This window comes from Mus musculus, chromosome 4, assembly GCF_000001635.26.
Source record: "Mus musculus strain C57BL/6J chromosome 4, GRCm38.p6 C57BL/6J".
NCBI classification, from domain to species: Eukaryota; Metazoa; Chordata; class Mammalia; order Rodentia; family Muridae; genus Mus; species Mus musculus.
Window position 1 is genome coordinate 24,703,099 of NC_000070.6, and position 26,425 is coordinate 24,729,523.

A 26,425-nucleotide genomic window follows, 5' to 3' on the forward strand; every position below is an offset into this window, starting at 1 on the left:
ACCCCCAAAAAGCAGATGTTAAAAAATAATCAAATTCGGAGAGGGAATCCACGAAATAGAAACAAACAAACAAATGTACAAACCAAAGAATTAATGAAACAAAGAGTTGATTCTTTGAGGAAAAAAAAACAACAACAGATCTTATACTTATTCAATAATAAATAATGTCCATTATTTTTATTATCCAAATTAATTAAAAAGGGGAGAAGAAGGATCCAAATTATCAAAATTAGAAATAAAGGGTCAGGGGAACATAACACCAAGGAACGTAAGGACATAAGGAAATTTACAGCAAGCTCACAGCCAACATCAGCTTACATAAAGAGACACTCAAGCAATTCCATTGAAATCAGGAGCAAGAGAAGGTTGCCCTGTCTACATATACTTAATACAGTCCTTGAAATCCTTAGCTATTGCAATACAAAACTGAAAGAGATGAAAGGGATGCAAAATGAAAAGGAAGACGTCAACGCATCTTTGTTTGCAGATGATAGGATAGTATGCATAAGTGACCTGAAAATATTCTGCTCAGAAACTTCTGTAACTGATAAACACTTTCAGGAAAGTAGCTAGCTACAAAATTAATTCACAAAAACCAGAAGCCATTCTATATATAAATAACAAATGTTCTGAGAAAGAGATCAGGGAAACAACACCTATCACAATAGCCTCAAATAATCTCAAGAATCTTGGGGATATCTCTAGCCAAAGAAGTGAAACAAAAATTTAAGTAATTGAAGAAAAGCATTTAAGAAAATATCAGACCATAAAATCTCCTGTGCTAATGTTTCAATAGGATTAATAAAAACAGCCTTCTTAATAAAAGCAATCTACAGATTTAATGCAATCTCCGTCAAAATTCCAATATAATTCATCACATGACTTGAAAGGATAATTTTAAGCTTCATATGGAAACCCCAGGCTAGATAAAACAATCATGATGATGGTGGTGGTGGTGGTGATGGAGATGGTGATGGTGATGATGATGATGATAATGATGATTACTAGAGGTATCACCACCCCTGATTTCAAGTTGTGTCACAAAGCTATAGATATAAAAACAGCATGGTATTGGCACCAAAACAAACAAAATGATCAATGGAATCAAACTGAAGAATCATATAGAAATCCACACACCTATAAAGACATGATTTTTGATAAAGAGGACAGAAATACACACTGGAAATAAGACAGCATCTTCATCAAATAGTGCTGGTCAAACTGGATGGCTGCATGTAGAAGAATACAAGTAGATTTATACTCATCTCCCAGCACAAACTCAACTCCAAATAGATCAAAGACCTCAACATAAAACCAGACACACTGAACCTGGTAGAAGAGAAAGTAGAGAATAGCTTTGAACTCACTGACACAGAAAAAGACCTTCTGACAAAACATCATAAGCCCAAAGACTGACAACAAAAGGGACCTTATGAAACTGTGAAGCTTCGACGTGGCAAAGGATACCATCATTCCAACAAAGCTGCAGCCGAGAGAATGGGGAAAGGTTTTTACCAACTCTACATCTGATAGATCATTAGTATTCACAATATATAAAGGACCCAAGAAGCTCATATCAGCTCACAGAAACTGAGGCATGCATAGGGCCCGCACGGATCTGTACCGGGTCCTGTTCAGTTATAGCTTCCGGTTTACTGCTTTCAGAGGATTCCTGAGTGCACAAATGAGTGGGTCTCTGATTCTTGTGCCTTCTCTTGGGCTTTTTTTCATCGGTTGTTTTGTCTTGTCCAACTTTGATGTCTTAGTTTTAGTTTTATATTATATTTTATATTCTTATCTTAAAAATTCATGAATGAATTAATGAAATAAAACAGCCACTACAGAAAAGATTGAGTTGTCATTTATACCTGCTGAAGAGAGAAAATCAATTTTCTCCAATGGAGTGACACTGGCTATATTATCCAATCCAGGGCAAGCTTCATGAGGAGTAGTTGGCCAATGTGTAATGGACTCCACAGGGCTTTTCTCTGTTTTGTTTTGTTTTGTTTTGTTTTGGTGTGTGTGCATGTGTCTGTGCCTGTGTGCTTTTATTTTGTTACAGTTAGGTGAGGTTTCATTGTTTTGTTTTGTTATCTTTTGAGTAATGTTTTATATTGTTTTCTTGCTTTTGGGAGCTTTTGTTGTATTGGGATTTTACGTTTTTTTTATTTTGAGAAAGACGCTGAAGTTGGTTGGGTGGGGAGGGAGAGAGTCTGGAAGGACTTTTAGCATTAAAAGAATATGATCAAAATACATTTAAATTTGAAAATTGTTCTAAATAATAAAAACATACATAAAATGGAGTTGGAACAGTATGGTGGCTAATATGAAATTGCTGGGAAGGCTGAGTGTGAAGATACTGCCTGATGCGCTCTAGGCTGAGCAGAAGTGTTGGTGAGGTAGAGGCAAGCTCAGGACACCCTGTTTCAAAAACAAAATAAACAACAGAAGTCCAGAATTTAGCTGGGAAAAAGTAGAGTTTGAGAAAGAGCTCTGGACAGCAGTGGGCATGCTGGATGCCCCCCCCCCCCAGTAGGGCTGGTCTCTCAGGAAGAGAGGAAGAAAGCTCCAGGGGTTTCCTCATCCATGTTTACAACAGGGGACAGAATGCATGCAAATGTGAACGCTGAAAGGCAAGGTCTTGCATACACTTGACAGAACCCATCCTCAGCAATTCATCTTTAATGAATTGGTTTACATTTCTAGAGAGACTATTAAAGGAAAACAGTGGACTAGGGAGAACAAAGAATCGCTTCTGTTTTATTTCAGACTGGATCTGGGCTGGGGATCTCTTTGAGAAGGCAGGGAAAGAGCCCACACTATGATCTGGAAGTTTCTCTTTTCTTCTGTGTCAGAAGTTACTGAGGGCTGAGGAGGCTCAGGGAGCTTATTTATTTATTTATTTATTTATTTATTTATTTATTAAGTGCGTACTGGATAAAGAACAGGGCCTCCTAGAGGAGGCAACTATCCAAAGAAACAAGAGAAATTTAAGGACAACAAAATAATAGCACACAACACAAAAAGCCCAGTTGGACAAAGGCTGCAAGCAGAATGGCAGACACATTAGCCCTGGTAACAAACACAACTTCTGGGGGCATTTTAAGCATCTGGGGACTTTTCTTTTATAATAACAGCAACAACAACAATAACAGCAACAACAAAAAAAACAACAATAATAACACTTCTATATTTTCAGCTAAATGATTCTATATAACATTAACAATCAGCCAAACAATACTGCCAAAAGAGTAAAGAAATGTAAGGCTGCATTAGAATAACATATTCTAAAAGCAGGTTGACTTAATATGAAGCTTATCCTGAGTGAAGCAGCAGATGTATTGGGAAGGCTAAAATACTGTTGTTTCTCCAGCCGCCAGGCCTGGGTTTCTGTCCAGTTTCCTTCTATAAGCACAGCTTCTGGCACGAATCACTGATAACAAGATAGATGTCCCACAACAGAAGCGGAGGACATTTGTGAAACTGGTGAGTTTCAGACACTGCTAAGAAGCCTGAGGCATAACTTTTCGCAGAATGTAGCTTTAGTCAAACTGCACTTTGACGGAAGTAAAACACATGGAAGAGAGAAGCTGCAAAGGGCACAGCTACTAAGGTCTCCATGGATAAATCTGACAGGGCAGGAGACGTGAGCATGGTCGTCCAGTCTCCATCTGGAATTTTCACTTATAAAGAAGACATCTAACTATACACAAATAGGCATGATGGTATGTCTATGTATCATTCTCAAAAGTTATAAGACTATAACCAAGTTCCTGTCTATGTATCACTGAGTATTGTCTGCCACAAGAAAGTGAATCCAGTTGAGTTTCTTAAAGCTCAAGAAGTAGTATTTGATGTAGAAACATCAAATAAAGACAATTTCGATTTCAAAGCCAAGCACACACACACTTCTGACATCTTGGAATCTTTCTCGATGGTTCATGTTGACAATCAGCAAAAAGAAATTAGAAATGGCTCTCTCATATCACCAAAAACTACTGAGAGGAAAAGGAAACAAAACCAGATAAAAAATAGTTAAATAGTACTGTCAAGTTGAATGCATTGAGATAATAATAAAAATGTCATATTTTGTGTTTAAATTCTTCCTTAAGTGACCATGGTTGAGACTCCCCACACTGACACCTTGACAAGAGCTGTTTCCTGTTTGTCAGGAAACAACAACAACAACAGCAAACAAAAACAACAACAGAAAAAAGATGCCATGTGAGAGAGCTTTGAAAACTCCATGATGGGTAGGGTAGCAAGAGTGGATGATAAAAGACCTATTCACAGCATATTTAGACAAATTTTGAATTAGCGGAAATGATTCTAAACAGAAACAAAGTAATTGGGTAGGAATATAAGGATTCTTTATTACTAATAATATGTCATGTGCACAGAGATGCTAGAATAGAAGTGTGTAGATTTGTCATTTTAATTACTTTGGACTGTCACTATATTCTAATCAATGCATACAAGGGCCAGTGAGATCATGGGACAAATGGCAGAAGGGAAAGGTGGAGCTCTCTCTCTCTCTCTCTCTCTCTCTCTCCCTCTCTCTCTCTCTCTCTCTCTCTCTGTCCTTCCCTTCCTCCCTCCCTCCCTTCCTCCCCCATCTCTATATGGAGAGAGAGAGAGAGAGAGAGAGAGAGAGAGAGAGAGAGAGAGAGAGAGAGAGAGAGAGAGAAAGGCTGTTAATGATAAAAGCCCAGAAGACTTGTTCTGCCAAAGACACCAGAGCACACGGACCTCTTCAGTCTCTCCCCACCCTTAAATTTCTGAATAAAACAGTTTGATCTCCCTTGAAAGTAAGTAAATAAGTCACTTTAATTAAATGTCATCTTATCTGTAAAATAAAACTCTCAGAGACATGAGGCTTCCACCGCCATCCACGTCTTCCTGGAAAGGTTTTTCCCTAAGAGGAAAATGATTTTACAAATCAGAAAAGTCCAGCGCTCACCAGTCACACTGCCGCAAGCAAGCTGGGTACACTGTAAACTTCTGACTTTTTTTTTTTTTAATGTATAAATTTGTTGTGAGGCACTTGTGAGGCAGAGGCTGGCAGGTTTCTGCGAGTTCAAGGCTAGCCTAGTCGACAATGTCAAGTCCAGGGCAGTCAGGGCTCTGTTATAGAGAGAATCCCTGTCTTGACAAACGAAACAACATAAATTTGTTGTGAGGAATGAATGTGAAGCATTTCTAAATACACAACAGCATAGTGTTCATGAATTTTCTTCTCATCTCTCCCAGAGCCGTTCTGAACCACACAGCAAACCAGGGAAAGGGTGCACAGCTCACATATCCATTTCCCCATCTCCACCACCTTGGAGCTTCCCAGGATAATTCATTATATTTGACTCTAAGATATAGCTCCTGTTACTGGATCTTCAAGGGATGATCAACTTTTCTTGCCCCTGTGGTCATTTCCACAACCAGCATTCCTTTAAGCCAGGATCTTCTCTAGTATTCCCCAGGAATCCATGGTGAAGCCTGCACAGAGCAGCCGCGACCCTGTGGGGAGGCCTGTACATGGATGCCGAATCAGTCTGCTGCCTGAGCACAATGGTCACCTGGAGTGGACAGGTCACCTGGAGGAACGGCAACATGTCCCTGTCCATGGAAGGACACAGGAACTGCAGCTGTCTTCTTAGGATCCTCTTCTCTGAGTCCTCAAGAACCTGCTAGGTTGTAGAAACACACACACACACACACACACACACACACACACACACACACACAAACACACACACATCCCAGATGTACATACATGTACATACCACAGTGTAGTTTTTCTATTAGTTGGTAGGGGACAGTTTACAACTTCAGGGCAATTAGCAGATGCAAGCACACATACCTGGATGAGATAGTGGGAGCACAGATTGAGAAGTTCCAACAGCTGTAGGTGACTGCCAGCTGCTAACACATCCTGGATCACTCCTGGCTCCAACAAAATCTGTTTTTGTTTTTCAATAAAGAGAAAGTGATCAGCTACATGAAAAATTGACATGGTACTGCTAAATTTATAGATGCACCATAGTGTATTTAGATTGCTACTCTACAGGGTCATTTGAATGAAAATTGTCACCATGAAAGTCAGTTCCTAACTCTGTATCCTAATTATTGTAAGACAGGCCCCTCTTAAACATGTAACTTCTTTTGTTTTTATGTGGGCCAACAGTTTTCCTACATCCCAAACTCTGTTTAGTTCCTTTGTTTTTGTAGAAAATTAGGAACATTTTCAAAAAACATAGTTGCCTCTTAGCATTCTTTCTGTAACATAGAAAGATCAAACTAACTCAGTTCTAGTTTTTCAAAGTATATTTCAGACTCTTCCGATCAATCACAATGTAGTGAGCAGGTGCTTTAGGGTAGGACATTTGTATCTCCTCTGGCCACATGGATTGGGTGGGTACTATGAGAGTGGGGTGGGTATTATGAGAGGGAGGTGGGTATTGTGAGAGAGGGGGGTGAGGATTATTCAACTTACAAGCCCTGTAATGACACACTTTCATTGTCTTCATGGAGGTTTTGTTGCTTTAGTCTTCTTTATTTAAAACACAGCTATCACGGTCATGAAACCATAAGCAGCATCACAAGAACAGACCACAAGTCGTGCATCTGCTGATAACAATTATCTACCTTTTTCTGGTTAAACCCAACTATTTGACAGCGGCTATCAGCCCACTGAAAAAGGCCAGAGAAAGCCACACACCAGGATGAAGTTCAGTCCTAAAGGCCTTTAGTCCTGCTCTAGTGCTTTGTCTTCAGCCCAGTAGTTCATAATCTGGCCACTGGACATCTATGTTTCTAAACCCATTGGTAATTCACTCCCAAATCCATATGGAAATTGTAAACACTGGTAAGTGCACTCTTTCTCCAAATGGGGCCATCCATATCTTGGCTCTCGGTCAATATTCTTTCTTGATTTTCCTTTACTTCCTGAAGCATTCTCATTCCCAGTCTCTGTGCTTTAGAAATGAACACAACTTGGTGCTCGGACCTTTCTCTCTTCTCTCTGCCCACTCTGTGCCTTTACCATCCTTTATATGCTTATGACACTCAGCTCTCTCTAAATACCCCACATCCTCATACATCCTGTAGGTAAAGGATGCAGTTCTAAGTGAATGTGTATCATGGGCAGGGCATGTTTCAGATCCATGGCAGAGTCAAAGCTTTCACCAGATAAGGCTCGGAGACATGGCAAAGCCTTCCTTTGGTCTAAATACAAGTGTTTATGAATGATTGGCCAGTGTGCAATAACTATCAAACACAGCTTCCTCTTCTGAGATGACTACAACCCAAGACCACTCCCCTCCAAAGACCTCTAGCTGAGATTAGCTAGAGGTACCTCTATATAAAGAAATCTGCCTCCTTGATCCATATTATCAATCAAAGCAGTCTTTTCTACCTGAGTTATTCTTCCTTGGGACATCAGTTGGCTTACCAAAGTTGGTACCTTCCATTAAAGTGAGCACAGTCCACCCTATCTCAGCTTTGCCTTGCATGTATCTATGTGTTTGCCTTTTCTCCACTCTCTTCATGCCTTAGTTGGGTCAATCACTCAAGTTGGGTAGATCCTGGCAACTCACTGCCACCGTAGTACTCTTTAGCGGGCGGCTCAAACTAAGCAGGCCCCAGACTAGATTCTCTATCTTGTCTACCACTCACCAACCCACCCCTTTTATGGCCCTGCCATCTCAGCAAGAAATAAAGCAGCTTTAATGTGAAAACTCAATGGCCATTCTTTTTTTAAAAAAATAAACTTATTCTTTGATAATTTATTACATGTATATAACATGTTCAGGTCACACTCACTTGTACTTGCTACTAATTCTTTTACTTTGCCTTGCTATATACTTAACACACTCACTTACTAAAAGTGGAAGTACAGCTGTCACTCATTCTTTGGAAAGTACAGAACCACACTATCCAAGAGGCTTTCTTTTCCTGACCATCCTGTGGAAAACAGGACATCACTCCAAAATTAATATCTATCTCCTATCTTTCCTTATTTTCCACAGCACCTGTAATCTCTCGACACATTGCACATTTATGCGGTTGTTTTCTGTTTCTCTGCACATGAAAATACTCGCTCCAGGAGAAAGGAAGTTCGTCCTTTCTGCATCCACAGCAGAACAACGTGTAGGCCTAGCTGTCACTCTGCACTGAGATGCTTATTTAATTAAAACGTGGGATAACTAATTGATTTCTACGCACGTGCTTCTTTCAAAAATGTATTTTATCAATTAATCTGATACAGAGAAAGAGAAAAAGGAGATGCAACTTATATTTCTAGATCATTGAAGTAAACATATGAAAAAGTTAAGCAGGGGGGTCAAACCTGAAAACACTCATCTGATTCTGGACATTAATTTTACAGCTCTCTCTTCTAGCAAGAAGAGAAATTTAAATTTCTGCAAATCCTTAAGGAAGAGGCTTTGACTGACATTGAGGAAATGAGTACAGCTCCCATCAGAGGAGCAAGAAGAGTGAACAGACTTGCAGAAGAGGCATGGCCTAAGGCAGAGATCGGGGAATAGATAGATTAGAAAGGGTAGTTTTAGCCTTTCAACCCTGTCAGTTGTGTTCATTTCACACAACTGGCATCCAGGATAACGTCCAAAGTGTGGAAATGCCAAACACAAAGACAGATATCACAGAGAGGCAAGATGAATATTCCATAGCATGTATAACACGTCCAATGGGCGCACGGCAAGAAACCCTCATAGCAGAAACCCATACTGGGATTGTTTTTGCCTTTGTTTTTGATTTTTGTTCTGTAGGCTCTTTTTCCTCCTCTCATTATAAGATTTTTCTAAAGGAAACTTTAGCATAGAAAAGTCCATAAGTTCTTTAGAAGGTTGCCAGAGAGAACTCTGCCAGGAAAACTGGTTTTCAGTTACTAGAAACAACCAGCATGTGTAAGCATTACTCGTCAGCATCTTTGCAGTTGAGCCCTGATGTCATTCCGTGACTGACTTCTCTGCTGCATTTTCCCAAAGAATTTATGCTTGGGCAGGAATAAGCGAAGGCGCAACTCCTTGTGTTTTACAGTATAGTGAATCTGGGACCTTCTTGAACAACTGGCCAAAACAAAAACAAAAACAAACAAACAAACAAACAACCCTCTTCAAAAGGGGCCTCAAACACTCACTTTATAGTACACAACTTTCTAATTTGTTCCCCTTTTGCTGCAATAAAACACTAACTAAGACCAACTTCAGATCCTTCAGACATTATAGTTATCAACATCTAGTCTGGCATTCTAGCAGACTGGATGTTCTTTGAGATCAATCTACAGGAAGGGAGGCAAGTCCCCTGAAAGCTGAGAGCACACTGTTAGAGTGGGGGTTGATCTATGTGACTGGACATATCCACAGTGCTTAGTAGTCTAGAGGAGTTTGGCTCAGATGAAAGCATACAGATGTGAACAAGACAAAGTGATAAAGAAAATGGAAGAAATCTAAGACCAAGTGTTCTGGAATCCTATGCCAGAGGGAAAAAATATCCCAAAGACGCCAACATGAGCTGTGGACTTCTCAGTGATGTTCAGCTGTTCTGGATGGGACAGAGCTAAGGCTCCTGCAGATTTCTAAAAAGTGTTTGAAGCCATCAAGAGTGTGTATAGGCGGAGCCAAATGTCATATGGATGATTTATAATTCTCTTTCCACTATCCACCCACACTTGACCTCCATGTAGAATACAGAGAAACTACATTTGACTGTGAGGAACGAGATAGTGCAATCTGGGGTAAATGACAATCCTGTAACTTGAGTCAAGCTCAAGGACTGTCCCCATAAGCAAGGTCACTTGAACAAAGATGCTCTATGATCCCTCTTCCCAAATGCTGAGACTGAGCTCTCAGTTTTGCTACTAGATAAGACTTACTCATTGACTGTGAGCACAGTGACACTTGATTGTGGAGAGCTGGAAGAGCCCCAAGTAAGTGTGGGAAGAGTTGATAAAGTCCTGAGTGAGTGTGCATTACTAATGTGGGCATGGCCTTGTTAAGGACCCCAGTGCTTCAGCACCACAGGAGTGGCAAAACCTTTCTACAGGGCTGAGGTTCAGAGGGATGGCAAAACCTTCCTCTAGTCTGAATGGGAATGTCGCTAGTGTGTGCAAAAACTGGTGACTGTAGCTTCCTCTGGTCAGATGGTTACAACTTGATTCCTCACCTACAGACCAGCTAACCCCTCCTCCTGCACTGTCCACGGTAAAAGTGCTGAAGTTCCTGGCTTCTGTTGCATAGTGGCTATGCTCTACCAGAGCAACCGCATTCATTCCAATCCCAGCTTTTTTACTCTTTCTTCTTTCCTTCTTAGATTCAGTCCAGTTTCCAGGACAAAGCCCCATGGGCTGTGGTGCTGAACCAGTAGTGTGACAAAATACTAGAGTTTAAATCCACAAGTTCGATATAAGGTGACAGATTCCGGAAACATTTTGACACGAGAACTGGGCAATAAAGGGCAACTGCCTCCTTGACAGGAGGCGATTCTGGGATGCTTCATCTCATTTGGTCAATGACTTGAGTGGAGTTGGTTGTACAGGATTGATCTAAACCATCTGTGAGGAACACCCTCCCAAACTTAGAGAAGGCTCATGCACCTGGCCTTACAGCATCTTTAGGCAGAAGATGAAGCTAAAAAGTTGTGAAAGAGGAGGAGGATGGAACTTGTTATAATTCTGCATAGGGCATTGCATGGGGCCCCGAGTAAGTGCTGAGAAAGCCAGCCGGGCCTGACAAGTAGGAGCAGGGGCCAGCATACAAACCCCATGAACTTCCTGTTTGTTCATTAGCTCATTCTCTAATACCATCGATCATTCATCTGCTCCGCACAACCTTGCCTCCTGGATTAGTTTCTGGTAACAAATGTCTTTGCATGCCTATGAAGCTTCAGTATGGCTTTTCTGTCTTTGAATAACTGAGTTGGTGCCTTCGAAAAATTGTAACTTTAGTTCCGGAAGTTATGCCCTCATTGCTTGTTTAGGAGGATCTTAGTTTGCTGTCTTTTGGTTTCATGTATAGAGCAGGCTAGGAGTGTGATAACATTAAACCCAGACAACTAAGGTTTGCAAGTGAATCCTTGAAAACAATCACCTTTTTAGCACAAGGACTAATGCAATTTAAGTTAGATGTGGTCTGATATCATTTATCAGCATAAATGAGGACATTTCCCCTGACACATATGAAATTCATTGTTTCGTATAGTCTAGAAAACTGTCAACACAAATCTGAACGTATAAGGCATTAGGTAAACTGAACACAGCGAGCACAAATAAATTTATTAGTCAGATATTCAACACGTATGAAGTCTTTCGCATGAAGCATTTCTATGTAAGAAAAGTCATATAGGTGGGACATAAAACAAAATTTACTTTTGGCTTCAATATTACTTTAGTAAAGATTGTTTATCCACAAGGTGGCACCCTTGGTTAAAGCACATGATTCTCTGTTCCTTGTGGCCTCTATCAGGCCACTGAAATTTTCAGAAGAAAATGCAGCGGCAGTGAGGATAAGAATTTACTCTCCAAGCATTGCTCGGTGACTTTATGTGTACTGACGATACTGTCTGCCTCCTAAGGTTTGTAGGAGTAACAGACAGTGTACGTATATCATGCTACGTCGGGACAGAAGAATGAATAGCGTACAGAATGGAGCTCAGTATTTTAAGAAAAGCACGAAGATCCCAATGGGATTCTGCTGGTGTGGTGTTTCAGGGGACACGTCGTCCTGGAGGAGCCCTTGGCTACAAATGCCAGATTTAATTGAAAAATCCCTGCAGATGAATATGAAAAGACTTGGTCTTTTCACAGCATAAAGAAAACTCCATTTCTTACAGCCCCTTCTTCATTAGAATTATTCTGGCATTTCAAGGCCTCGAGATTAATAGTATTGTCAGCTAGTCATTTCCAACATGGCTTTCTTCATTATGTTTAAATTAATAAGATGCATTATTTAACAGAATGTAAAGATAAATTATACATACTTACATCACCTTTACAAATGTGGCTAATTATTTGAAAAAGCAGAATACATTTTTGATAGTTTCTAACTATAAGGGAAAGAAGCAGTTGTAGCAAATTAAAGTATAATGAAACATGAAGGTCATTATAGGTTAAAAGAAAAGCTAGATTAATTATTAAGACCTACTTAGTAACCAGTATTCTTTCAAATGTGATGAAGATGGTAGATTCCATCCCTCACAGCTTTATCATGGAACTGGGATTCTCCATAATGTAGCCAGCTCCATAACACAGGGACAGATTCTCTATAACAGGGCCAGCTTCATAAGACAGGGGCAGATTCTCCAGAACATGGGAGCGAAACCAAAGAGAAAACCTCGACTTCCAACTACGGTCACGTGAAGATGGAAGACCTCTTAAAGAATGAGTAGGGTTGATGCCGATTCCCTTTATTTTGGAGGGATTACTTTCCTTTTATTTGATGTGTACAGGTGTTTTGCCTGCATGTCTGTTGACCATGCGCATGCAGAACTGAAGAGGGCATCATTCTATGATGGTTGTTTGCCCCCATCTGATCACTGAAAACCAAACCTGGGTCCTCTGGCAAGTAGCCAGTGTTCTTGGCAGCTGAATCATCTCTTCAGCCCCCTTGGCACCAATTTTCAAGTGTAGGGGTGACTTAACAATGTCATTGCTGGGTACAGAATGGAGAGAGAAGATGGAGCTGAATGCAGTTATTAAGTCCGTGGTGTGACTAATGCACGCACACAGCATGTTGCTGAGGGAGCTGGGGATTGAAGCTGTCTAATTTCATTAAAGATGTCAGAGAAATAAGCCCCAGTGTGCAAAGGGATCATCAAAACACAATCCTATGCTCGTTTGGGAAATTCCTTGCATGAGCTTTGTAAAGGATGAAGATAAAAACACATCTTTAGAGTTTGCCACTGACATTTTCCTACCTAGCAACAACTCTAAAGAAATATATAACCAGAACTTATTTTCATAGAGTTTGTGGATGGGGGAAAATGGAGTACCCACATAAAGGGCTCAGAAAAATTATTTGCCCAATTTATAGAGCACAAATGTTTCTATTATTAATTTCATGAAAAGCAAATGTAGTTTTATATGGAGTGCTCCCATACTACCTACTATCTTACAGATATCATGTGGCCATTTCATTTATGCCACCCGCCCTTCCCGTAGTTTTATTTTCCACTTCTCATCTTTGCAAGTAGATATAACCACCATGTGAAAATGTGGATGCTGAAGGCATGGGAGCACACCTATTCAACAGAAAGTCTTTTCTAATCCCAGAATTCTAGCCATCTTTCTAGACTCTGTAAAGATAACCACCGCTACCCAAGCATATACCCTTGTTACCATGGTGCTCAGAGCTTCGCTGTCAGCCCACTAGTGCCTCTACTCACAAGAATAAAACCTAGAGCATGCGGGTTTACAGGAAGGTCAAGAGTTGAGTTTTGAGGTCTGTTAGGTCTGTGATGTGTCATCCATATAAACAACCAAGAGACAAAACCACATGCATCCAGGTGGTAAAGTACAACCCCCAGACCATATCTTTCCAATCACATGCATTTGTATAGCGGGTGGGCAAAGCATTACTATTTCTTGTTTTTAATGTTTAATTAATGGGCTAAATTTAAAGCAGTTTTGCCTGTAGCAAAATTTATCAAAAATAAGACTTCTCATATACATACTGTGCTCACACATGTATAATATTCTCATCTCAACATCTCCCACAGAATGACACACTTGCCATAACCTACAAGACTATATTAATATATCGTTTTTCTCACAAAACCCATGTCTTTCCCTAGTGTTCATTTTGGGTGTTTTATACTCTATAGGTTTTGACAAATGTATAATGGCATGTATTGGACATTGGAAGGCCATACATAAGAGTTTCACTGTCCTAAATATCCTCTCTACTTGGCTAATTCACTTCCCCATCCTAATTCCTGAAATCCACCCTTCTTTTTCTCTCTTTATAGTTTGACAGTCTTTAAAATGTCATAGAATTAGAATCCCATAGTGTATAGCATTTTTAAACTGGCTTCCTTCACTTGGCAATGCGCACCTGCATCCCCTGCAAGTCTTTTCATGGTTTGGCTGCTCATTTCTTCCAGCACTGAGTCTTTCCTATTCCATTCACAGTTAAGGTATCCATTCATTTACTCTAGAGATGCGTTTCGGTGGCTTCCAGGTTGCGTTAGTTGCAAATAAAGCATCTAGATGTTTGTGTTCAGATCTTTTTCATTTTAAGGATAGACACCAAGGAATGAATACCTACATCTACCTAAATCTATCTATATCTACCTAAATCTCTCTCTCTCTCTAAAGCAATTTTGCCTGTAGCAAAATTTAACAAAAAATAGAGTTCTCATATACATTCTGTGCGTACAGATGTATAATATTCCCATATTAACATCTTCCACAGAATGACACATTTCCATACATATATATATATATGTAGAGAGAGAGAGACAGACAGAGAGAGACAGACAGAAAGAGAGAGACAGAGAGACAGAGACAGACAGAGACAGAAACAGAGACTGAGAGAGCACTTTATTTCTTTAATGATCTGCCAACTTCTCTTCTTCAGGGATGCTACCATGTTGACTTCTCAGCAGACACAAATGAGTTTCTTGTACTCTCTGCCCTCATAAGCTTTTAGGGTTGTCAGGTTCTATGTGCGACACAGGGTGTTAAAGAGGTGGACAACAGTCAGCACTTGCTTTAGTTTGCATTTACCTAATGGAATACATGAACGTCTTCCCATGGGCTTATTTGCCACCTATCTTCATTGGTCACTCATCTGTGGCCATTTTTTTTAAAATCAGAGTATGCCTCTTTGTAGTACTAAACTTTTCAGTTCTTCACTTATTTCAAATAATATTCTTTTATACTTTCATAAATATTTTCTCCAAACTGTGGCTTAGATTTTATTTCTCCTGATACTGTGTTTTGTAGAACACAAGTTTTTAATTCCACTGAAATACAGGTTATCAAAGACCACATTTTTGTGTCTTTAAAAATATTTTGTCTGGACTGAAGAGATGCCTCACTGGTTAGGAGAGCTTCCTCCATAATTCTGAGTCCAGCACTAATATAACAACCCTGGCCTCTTAGCTCTGATATGTGCATGCTTATGGTACGCACACACAGACACACACACACACACACACACACACACACACACACACACACACACAAACAAAATCTAAAAATGTTTTTGACATATGTTCAGTTACCTATAGAAAAATGTCTCCTATATTATGAACAGGTCCTAGAAGTTTTCTAGATTTGTGTTTTACTTGTGAAGATCCATGCATAGACTTGATTGCAGTTGGATGTCCAGTTGAACCAGCATTATTAGTGAAAGAGATTTTTTCTTTCTCTATTGCACTTTATTTCTTCCCCTATTGATGATCCATCAATTTTGTTGATGTGGTCTGTTTCCAGGCTCTTCATTCTGTCCACTGATCTCCTGATGAACTCTGGTCCATATCACACTGATGTCGGTGAACTATCAGTTGTCCAACTGTGTTCACTTTCAACACTATTTTGGCTATTCTTGGTCTTTTGCTACTTCATCTGAGTATTGCAGTCAGTTTGTTTAGCTCCTATAAATATCCTTCTGAAATTTGGTTTGGATGCATTGACTCTAATCAAGTTGTAAAGAGCTTCTTTCTGGACAATAGCTACTCCCTGAACAGAGACATTCCTGACCTCTTTCACGAGAGTTTTGGAGTTTTCATTATGGAGATCTTGTACATTTTTGTTGAATTAATGCCCCTTTATTTTACTGTTGAGGTAACTGGCTTTTAAGAATAATTCTAATATTTTAAAATAATCAAAACACCCCAATGGTGGGGAATATGTTGTGACACATGAAAATTATATGAAATTAAAATTTCAGTGCCAACTGAGTTTTACAGATTTGATCTTTCTCAGGCAGCTTGTCAGTTACAACAGGAGGCTTAAAGTAGCAATGGCATGGCCCATGAAGCCTAAATTGTGCATTCTCTGCCCTCTTACAGAAAATATTTGCTGATATTTGTTGTAGAGGGAGTTTGAGGGCAGGGGGTCCGTAGCACAATATTGCAGCAAGTGACCAAGGTCTGCATGACATTAGCAAGGGAGCTAGTTAGCCTGTGCGGGCCAGTTATGACGCATGAGGGATTCCAGCATGAAGGCAGAGAAGGAGACAACTAAGACCTACAAAAGCACGTGGAGTGGGTCAGGGGAGGCTGGGATGATGAGCCAAGAGTGGTCTGAAAGCTCGGAGAGAAAGACTTCCATGGAGACGGTCCGGCTGTAGTCCCTGGAGCTGAGTGGCCATAAGGGGCAACATTTAGTTTGTATTTGCCAATATCCGTGTCTTCTAAGAACAGTTTCTTAAGCTGAGGGCATGGTAGTGAGCACTTTTAATCCCAGCACTCTAGAGGCAGAGGCAAGCAGATCTCTGAGTTCGAAGCTTCAGTCTGATCTACTATGCAGAGTAGCCCTGTTTCAAAAGAGAACAGTTTTTCTAGAATGCTAGAGATAGAATCCTTCAGACTTGAGGAGTGGAAAGATGTGTAACAGATGTGTAAAACTGAGGGAAAACGGGTTTGTGGGATACATTTTTGCAAATGAAAAGGGTTTTGTTTTCCTTTTAATGATTGGGTAATAGAGTGTGCCTGTGTACTGTGGGATTGGGATAATGCAGTAGAGAAAAAAGAAATGGAAAACAGAGAGACAGCTACAAAGTTTACAGGCAGGAGGACCGAGCCAAAGACTGCGAGCCTAGGGTGAACCATCAGCCCCCAACCCCCAACAATTAGGGATGCACACCTTCCACAGGGAAAGATGGAAACGAACTGAACAGAAATAGACATGGGGATGTCTACGGACACGATGTCAGGCACATGCAGCCTTCTCTTCCTAATTCCCACAGGAGAATTCCCCCATTGTAGATGTTGTAGGGAAGGTAGAGGCAGTGTGAAAAGACAGAAGCTGTGAGAAACTTGTCAATAAATGGAGGGAGGCAGAACAGATTAGCACTGCCTGGAAAGGATGTGGATCCGCCCTAGATTTAGACCATGGTCTGAGGTAGTGACCTTCAGCAACAGTCAACAAGTCCTCACCACTGGATTCAGGCAGGACTCCTCAGATGGGCTACAAGTGGGACTCAGGGCTGCTTCTCTCTCAAGTCAGGGACTGGTTCATGCTGCACCAAAATTCTGACACAGAGGCTCCTCAGAAGCTGCTCCTTACAAGAGGCTCCTCAGAAAGTCAGTTTCTGTACAGTTTTTTTTTTTGGTGGTGGGGGGGTGAACTCCCTTATTTTTTTTTATTATATTCCATACACAATTCAAAATGCCACTCCTATCCCGTTTCTTTAAAAACGCAATCATACATCAATCTGTCAATGCCAATCACAGTGTGATAACTCATTCAAAAGCATTCAATGTAATTTTCCCTTCAGTGTCCCACCCCAGTATCCAGTAATCCTCGACAAACAGTAAGACACCACTAAGTATTTGCTAAATTAATAAATTTCATTTGAGAGCAAAATATTAAGAGATGGTTCTTATGACTTACAAAGAATATAAAGATTCAGAAATTAATGTACCACATTCAAATCAATTCCTTCATTTGAATGTTCTTAGTGATAATCTGCTCAAATGGAATACTTATAAAATAAATCTTTTGACAAACTCTATTTGAGGGCTATGGATATAGCTCAGTGGAAAAGCATTTAACTAGCATGTGCAAAGTCCTGGGTTTAATCTCAAGTATTGGAAAAAATAGCTAGGCACCTATGCATTATACTATTCGTCAGAAGAAACATATTGCTATCATGTTTTCTAAAAACATTGGAATTACAAACCACATATACCAAGTACCTGGTACAAATACTAAATGTCTCCAGCAGAGGGCTCACAGACTCCATTTTTAGGGAAAAGTTTCCCCAGTAGCCTTCCTTGGTTAAACTCTCTGAGGAGGCAGTCCTTAGAGTTATACTCCTCCTCTGGTCAAGCCACCACACATCTCTGAATCCAAAATGAAAAAGGAATTTCAGTAAGGCATCATTATTTATACGCCCAGCACCTGCAGGTAAGTGTACTCGACTAATTCCAAGAAAGACAGTGAAGTGAATTACAGCGTTTGTTTTTATTTGTTCACTATGAAGTTGAGGCTTCCCTCAGATGAACTGATCTTGAAGGTGTGATCCTCCTGCCTTGCCTCCTGAGAGCTGATATTACACACAGGCACAATCCAAATCCAGTTTATGTAACTATTTAAACATCAGGAACATAAAAGTCAGGGAAGACAGGAATTTGAAAGCAATATAATGGCAGAGAAGAATGTAAATAAATAATGTTAGAAATGTCATAAATAATCCACCACACACAGCCTCCATGTCTCACACACAATCTCCATGTTCATACTATTACAAGTGGACTCAAAACTAAACCCAAGGACTGAAGAGATAGAGCAGTGAGTAAGTAAAGCGCTTTCTGTGGCAACCTGAGGGCCTGCGCTCAGATCCCAAGCATCTGTGTATAGGATGGTGTGGCCATGTACATATAACCCAGCAACTGGGACAGAACCTTCCCCCACCCCTCAAAAGAATAGGGAGCTTACTGGGGGAAAAGTCTAGCTAACTGGTGAGCTTCAGGTTCATTGGAAGACTGTTCAAAACACAATTTTTTTATAGGGGAAGATACTGTCCTCCATATGTTCAGGCACACATACATCCACCACACATCCATGTACACACACTAAAACAGAAATACAATGATGTACCCTTAGATGCTGAAAACACTAAAGATAATTCTAATTCCTACAGACCCAGAGATCTACAGCAAGTTTTCCTACAGATATTAAGATGTAGAATATTTTTCTTGATAATACTTTAAATAAGATTAGAAGGAAGAAGTAAAACACAAAAAGAAAAGAAAAAAACTGTTTAAAACCCAAGCATTGCTTTCTGATTTTTACGGCAGATTTCAGTATAAAATTCAAAATATAACCAGTGTTTCTTAAAGATGTCAGTGTCCCTCTCTAGGGGACAAGTGGAAAACTCACGTGGACATCTCCAGTCATCCAGAAAGGAGGCCAGCTGTCAGGCAATGGAAAGAGCAGTCATCAAAGAGTTCCCTACAGCTGTAAGCCTCAATGTCCTGCAGCAATGCACATGTAAGATTTTTATTTTTAAAGATGAAAATTCCAAACTTAACTCTGTCTAACATGTAACCACATTTTTACTGTTTTTCTGTGTGGCAAGACATTCAGTTTTCCAGTGCTCCGATGGGAAAAGATGAGCAGAAGCCCCTTAATGTATTTTTCTTGGAATTACTCACTACTTTATAAACAGTACAGTGCAAAGACTATACTTCTGGGTATGTGTGTTGTTGGTGAAACACTCATGATTAAGTCAACTGGCACAGGCATGGCCAAGCCATCTATACATGCAGGCAAGTGAGTGTTTCCCCAACTCTGAGAATAATTACCCCCAGTATATATGTATTGATATGATTTTAAATATAAAATTATTTCCTTGTATTCACCCTTTTCATATGTGGTCATGTCATTTCGTCGGGGCTTAGAGTAACTTATGTAGGTCAGTTAAAAAGTGGCCACACCCTGTATCCAGGCAGGACCTCCAGTGGAGTGATAAGGACATCAACTCACCCAAGAAACTTTTGACCAAACTGTGTCCTATCTACAAGAAATCCAATGGCAAAAAAGGAGCAGAGATTGAGGGAATAGCCAGCCAGTGACTGGCCCAACTTGAGACCTATCTCATGGACAAGAACCAATCCTTGATACTATTAACGATGCTCCATAATGCTTGCATACAGGAGCACAGAATAACTGTCTTCTGAGAGGCTCCACTCAGCAGCTGACTAAAACAGATAGAGAGGCAGAGAGCCAAACATTAGATGGAGCTAGGAACTTCTAGGGAAGAGTGGGGGAAGAATTGAGGGGCCCAAACAGGATAGGAACTCCATAGGAAGACCTACAGAGTCAACTAACCTGTACCCTTGGGGGCTCTCAGAGACTGAAGCACCAACCAAAGAGCATACACAGGCTGGATCTAGGTTCCCACATGTATGTGGCAGATGGGCAGCTTGGTCTTCATGCGGGTCCCGAACAACTGCAGCAGGAGCTGTCCCTGAAGCTGTTGCCTGTCTGTGGACCCTGTTCCCTTAACTAGGATACCTTGTCTGGCCTCAGGAAGAGAATGCACTTAGCCCTGCAAAGACTTGATGCAGCAGGGTAGGGGGTTACTCAGGTTGGTCTCCATCCTCTGCGTGGAGAAGGGGATGGGGGATGGAGTGAGGGACTGTGTGAGGAGGGTGACTGGGAGGAAGCTAAGGTAGCCATAGGGATATAATATGAATAAATTAATGGATAAAACATGAAAGAATTTCATTTTAAGATATAGTAAAGACCCTTTTACATTAAATCCTGATAGAGGAGGCTGGGAATTAAAAATCTGGATAAAAAGACCACATTATCTCTCAGGAAACCTTCATGCTTATATTTACCTCCTCATGAACATTTCAAAATAACTATACAGGCTAGATGGCACTCATCTTTTTTTTTTTTTTTTTTTTGTCTGAACAAAGAAAAGTTCAGGTACTTTAATAAGCTAACATCTCTTAATGAAAACAAAGGCACCGCCAAGATGAGCCATGAAAGAAATGGCTAACTTGCTACTCAGGTAATTTCAGCAAAGATCCTGGGTACAGTCATGACTCACAAATTCCAATGACCAAGAAAGATCATTGTTTAGAAATATTTCTAACAGGGGTGCTATCTACCTTCTGTGGTGTAGATGTGTACTTACGGACACACCAGACAGTGGAATGTCCTGCCAAAACAGTCAAGGGGAACAAGCGTTCTCAACTACAACCCCACCCCAAGTAAGCAGGTGTGTTTATCTACTTTTATGAGTTGCTGGATGCCAAAATATTTCTATGCATGATGGTGTCAGCAAGAAAAAAAAAGGCTGTTTCCTGTCCTACTACTGACAATAAGCCATCAAGAAGAGCAAGAGGAATACTTACATTCTGGTTCCCTGAGCTGGCAGTGGGGACAGGAGCTACAGAGAGCTCCAAACACGGTGAAGAGAAGAAAAGCAACAAACCCAGGTCAGGTAATGAAGGTAGGTTAGAAACACTGTGGGCCACACCCATACTGGTCATGAAATATGGTCTCAGTTAGTGGGAGCCTCTCATTTCCAGTAGTGGGTATGTTCAGCATCAGGGCTCAAGCGCCTTAGCTTCCAATGGTTTCCTGAAGCAGAACTGAGGCTAAGAAGGAACACAGATAGATGCCTTGGACATATTCAGTCCCATTTTGTTTTCATGAAAAGATGTGAGATATTTTTATAAAAATATGTGAGATATTTCTCAATATCTATGCCTAAACATGATTTTATTGCTCAAGGGATTTCTGATGTTTAACTGCTGGAAGATTTTGAGCCCTGCACACCCTTCTCCCTTGCGTCCTCACAACAGGGCAAAAGTAAAAGACAGCTTCGAAGTCCTTCTAAACTGTACAAGCCTTTGTCTACAAAAGGAGCCCTCAGCTCATTCTATTCTTATCTCAAACAAAAGACAATTCTCCTCCAAGTGACTTTTGTGCCTCCTTCAGTAACTCCCATGAACTGTAAAATTTTCAACAACCTGTCCTTCTCTGTGTTATTGTTATTATAAACATCTAAATCAAAATCAGGGGTGGAAAGAAATCATGTTTTATTCGAATGGCTCTAAGATGATGTTTTTTTTTTAATTATTGGGTATTTATTTCATTTACATTTCCAATGCTATCCCAAAAGTCCCCCACATCCTCTCACACCTACTCCCCCACCCACCCCCATCCACTCCCACCTCTTGGCCCTGGTGTTTCCCTGTACTGAGGCATATAAAGTCTGCACAACCAATGGGCCTCTCTTTCCACTGATGGCCGACCAGGCCATCTTCTGATAAATATGCAGCTAGAGACTCGAGCTCTGGGGGGGAGGGGCACTGGTTAATTCATATTGTTGTTCTACCTATAGGATTGCAGATCCCCCCAGCTCCCTGGGTACTTCCTCCAGCTCCTCCATTGGGGGCCCTGTGATCCATCCAATAGCTGACTGTGAGCATCCACATCTCTGTTTGCTAGGCCCCAGCATAGTCTCATATGAGACAGCTATATGAGGGTCCTTTCAACAAAATCTTGCTAGTGTATGCAATGGTGTCACCTTTTGGAGGCTGATTATGGGATGGATCCCCGAGTATGGCAGCTTCTAGGTGGTCCATCCTTTTGTCTCAGATCCAAACTCTGTCTCTGTAGCTCCTTCCATGGGTGCCTTGCTCCCAATTCCAAGAAGGGGCAAAGTATCCACAACTTGGTCTTCATTTTTCCCAAGCTTCATGGGTTTCTCAAATTGTATCTTATATCTTGGGTATTCTAAGTTTCTGGGCTAATATCCACTTATCAGTGAGTACATATCATGTGAGTTCTTTTGTGACTGGGTTACCTCACTCAGGATGATACCCTCCAGGTTCATCCATTTGCCTAGGAATGTCATAAATTCATTCTTTTTAATAGCTGAGAAGTACTCCATTGTGTAAATGTACCACATTTTCTATATCCATTCCTCTGTTGAAAGGCATCTGGGTTCTTTACAGCTTCTGGTTATTATAAATAAGGCTGCTATGAACATAGTGGAGCATGTGTCCTTCTTACTAGTTGGAACATCATCTGGATATATGCCCAGGAGAGGTATTGTGGGATCCTCCAGTAGTACTATTTCAAATTTTTGAGGAACTGCCAGACTGATTTCCAGAGTGGTTGTAGAAGCTTGCAATCCCACCAACAATGAAGGAGTGTTCCTCTTTCTCTACATCCTTGCCAGCATCTGCTGTCACCTGAATTTTTGATCTTAGCCATTGGGACTGGTGTGAGATGGAATCTCAGGGTTGTTTTGATTTGCATTTCCTTGATGATTAAGGATGCTGAACATTTTTTTCAGGTGCTTCTCAGCCATTTGGTATTCCTCAGGTGAGAATTCTTTGTTTAGCTCTGAGCCCCATTTTTAATGGGGTTATTTGATTTTCTGGAGTCCACCTTCTTGATATATATATATATATATATATATATATATATATATATATATATATATATATATATATATATATTGATTGGATATTAGTCCGCTATCTGATTTAGGATAGGTTAAGATCCTTTCCCAATCTGTTGGTGGCCTTTTTGTCTTATTGACAGTGTCTTTTGCCTTACAGAAGCTTTGCAATTTTATGAGGTCCCATTTGTCAATTCTCTATCTTACAGCACAAGCCATTGCTGTTCTATTCAGGAATTTTTCCCCCGTACCCACGTCTTCAAGGCTTTTCCCCACTTTCTCCTCTATAAGTTTCAGTGTCTCTGGTTTTATGTGTGTTCCTTAATCCACTTAGATTTGACCTTAGTACAAGGAGATAAAAATGGATCAATTTCCATTCTTCTACATGATAACCGCCTGTTGTGCCAGCACCATTTGTTGAAAATGCTGTCTTTTTTCCACTGGATGGTTTTAGCTCCCTTGTCAAAGATCAAGTGACCATAGGTGTGTGGGTTCATTTCTGGGTGTTCAATTCTATTTCATTGGTCTACTTGTCTGTCTCTATACCAGTACCATGCAGTTTTTAATCACAATTGTTCTGTAGTACAGCTTTAGGTCAGGCATGGTGATTCCACCAGAGGTTTATTTATCCTTGAGAAGAGTTTTTGCTATCCTAGGTTTTTTGTTATTCCAGATGAATTTGGAGCTTGCCCTTTCTAATTCGTTGAAGAATTGAGTTGGAATTTTGATGGGGATTGCATTGAATGTGTAGATTGCTTTTGGCAAGATAGCCATTTTTACTATATTGATCCTGCCAATCCATCTTCTGAGATCTTCTTTAATTTCTTTCTTCACAGACTTGAAGTTCTTATCATACAGATCTTTCACTTCCTTAGTTAGAGTCATGCCAAGCTATTTTATATTATTTGTGACTATTGAGAAGGGTGTTGTTTCCCTAATTTCTTCCCTAATTTCCTGTTTATCCTTTGTGTAAAGAAAGGCCATTGACTTGTTTGAGTTAATTTTATATCCAGATACTTCATTGAACCTGTTTATCAGGCGTAGGAATTCTCTGGTAGAATTTTTAGGGTCACTTATATATACTATCATATCATCTGCAAAAAGTGATATTTTGACATCTTCCTTTCCAATTTGTATCCCCTTGATCTCCTTTTGTTGTCTAATTGCTCTGGCTAGGACTTCAAGTACAATGTTGAATAGGTAGGGAGAAAGTGGGCATCCTTGTCTAGTCCCTGATTTTAGTGGGATTGATTCCAGCTTCTCACCATTTACTTTGATGTTGGCTACTGGTTTGCTGTAGATTGCTTTTATTATGTTTAGGTATGGGCATTGAATTCCTAATCTTTCCAAGACTTTTATCATGAATGGGTGTTGGATCTTGTCAAATGCTTTCTCCACATCTAACGAGATGATCATGTGGTTTTTGTCTTTGAGTTTGTTTATATGATGGATTATGTTGATGGATTTCCGTATATTAAACCATCCCTGCATCCCTGCTTGGTCAGGATGGATGATTGTTTTGATGAGTTCTTGGATTCGGTTAGCAAGAACTTTATTGAGGATTTTTGCATCGATATTCATAAGGGAAATTGGTCTGAAGTTCTCTATCTTTGTTGGGTCTTTCTGTGGTTTAGGTATCAGTGTAATTATGGCTCCATATAATGAATTGGGTAGAGTACCTTCTGCTTCTATTTTGTGGAATAGTTTGTGAAGAACTGGAATTAGATCTTCTTTGAAGGTCTGCTAGAACTCTGCACTAAACCCATCTGGTCCTGTGCTTTTTTTGGTTGGGAGACTATTAATGACTGCTTCTATTCCTTTAGGGGATATAGGACTGTTTAGATCATTAACCTCATCCTGATTTAACTTTGGTACCTGGTATCTGTCTAGAAACTTGTCCATTTCATCCAGGTTTTCCAGTTTTGTTGAGTATAGGCTTTTGTAGAATGATCTGATTTTGTTTTGGATTTCTTCAGGATCTGTTGTTATGTCTCCTTTTTCATTTCTGATTTTGTTAATTAGGATTTTGTCCCTGTGCCCTTTAGTGAGTCTAGCTAAGGGTTTATCTATCTTGTTGATTTTCTCAAAGAACCAGCTCCTCATTTGATTAATTCTTTGAATAGTTCTTCTTGTTTCTACTTGGTTAATTTCGCCCCTGAGTTTGAATATTTCCTGCTGTCTACTCCTCTTGGGTGAATTTGCTTCCTTTTGTTCTAGAGTTTTTAGGTGTGTTGTCAAGCTGCTAGTGTGTGCTCTTTCTAGTTTCATTTTGGAGGCACTCAGCATTATGAGTTTTCCTCTTAGAAATGCTTTCATTGTGTCCCATAAGTTTGGGTATGTTCTGGCTTCATTTTCATTAAACTCTAAAAAGTCCTTAATTTCTTTCTTTATTCCTTCCTTGACCAAGGGGTCATTGAGAAGAGTGTTGTTCAGTTTCCACGTGAATGTTGGCTTTCTATTATTTATTTTGTTATTGAAGATCAGCCTTAGTCCATGGTGATCTGATAGGATGCATGGGACAATTTCAATATTTTTGTACTAAGATGATGTTTAAATTTAAATTATCCTATCCCTATGTCATTCCAATCTCCCATGCCCTCTGCTTCCTTACCCCACTTAATCCTCCTGTTCTAGTTTCCCTTCATCACTTTGTAACACTACATTCTGTTGTCCCTTTCTTGGGAGATTCCCCTACTCCTCTTCTAGTCACTAACTAGCTACCTAACCTTGTGGATATTCTAAATGAAGCACACACATATATAAAATATAAAAGCTAACATCCACATATAATAGAGAGCAAGCAATTTGTCTTTGGGAGTCTGAGTTACCTCATTCAGGATAATTTTTTCTAGCTTTGTCCATTTCCTGCAAATTTCATTTTTCCATAATAGTGTAATAATACTCCAACATGTGGATGTACCACATTTTCATTATCTATTCATCAGGTGATGGACATTTAGACTCTTTCCAACTTCTGGATAGTATGACAGAACCGCAATGACCATGCATGCACAAGTTTCTATCTCTGTAGTAAGATATAGAGTAATTTGGGTACATGCCCAAGAGACGTATAGCAGGGTATCATGGTAGATCTATTTTAAGTTTTTGGAGGCCCCTCAGCACTGATTTCAAAAGTAGCAATTTGTACCAACAACAATGAGTAAGCGTATACCATCCTCCTGTATCACCAGCATCTGCTGCCATTTGATCTTAGTCATTCTGAGTGGAGTAAGATGAAGTCTAAAAATCATTTTAATTTGCATCTTCCTAAAGGCTAAGGATAATGAACATTTTAAAAATGTGTGTCAGGC

General features: G+C 40.1%; 1 protein-coding gene across 5 annotated transcripts in view; it reads right to left on the bottom strand.

The window, feature by feature from the left end:
• The window catches only part of Klhl32 (kelch-like 32), a 238,592-nt gene that overhangs the window by 90,540 nt on the left and 121,627 nt on the right, over positions 1 to 26,425 (bottom strand). For 3 of the 5 annotated variants that reach the window (NM_001163020.2, XM_030253379.1, XM_017320094.2), the window contains exon 5: positions 5,855 to 5,953. The exons of the other annotated variants lie outside the window; for them this stretch is intronic. In NM_001163020.2, coding sequence (NP_001156492.1) covers positions 5,855 to 5,953 — 99 coding nt within the window. The remainder of the gene's footprint in view (positions 1 to 5,854; positions 5,954 to 26,425) is intronic. 5 annotated transcript variants of the gene reach the window in all.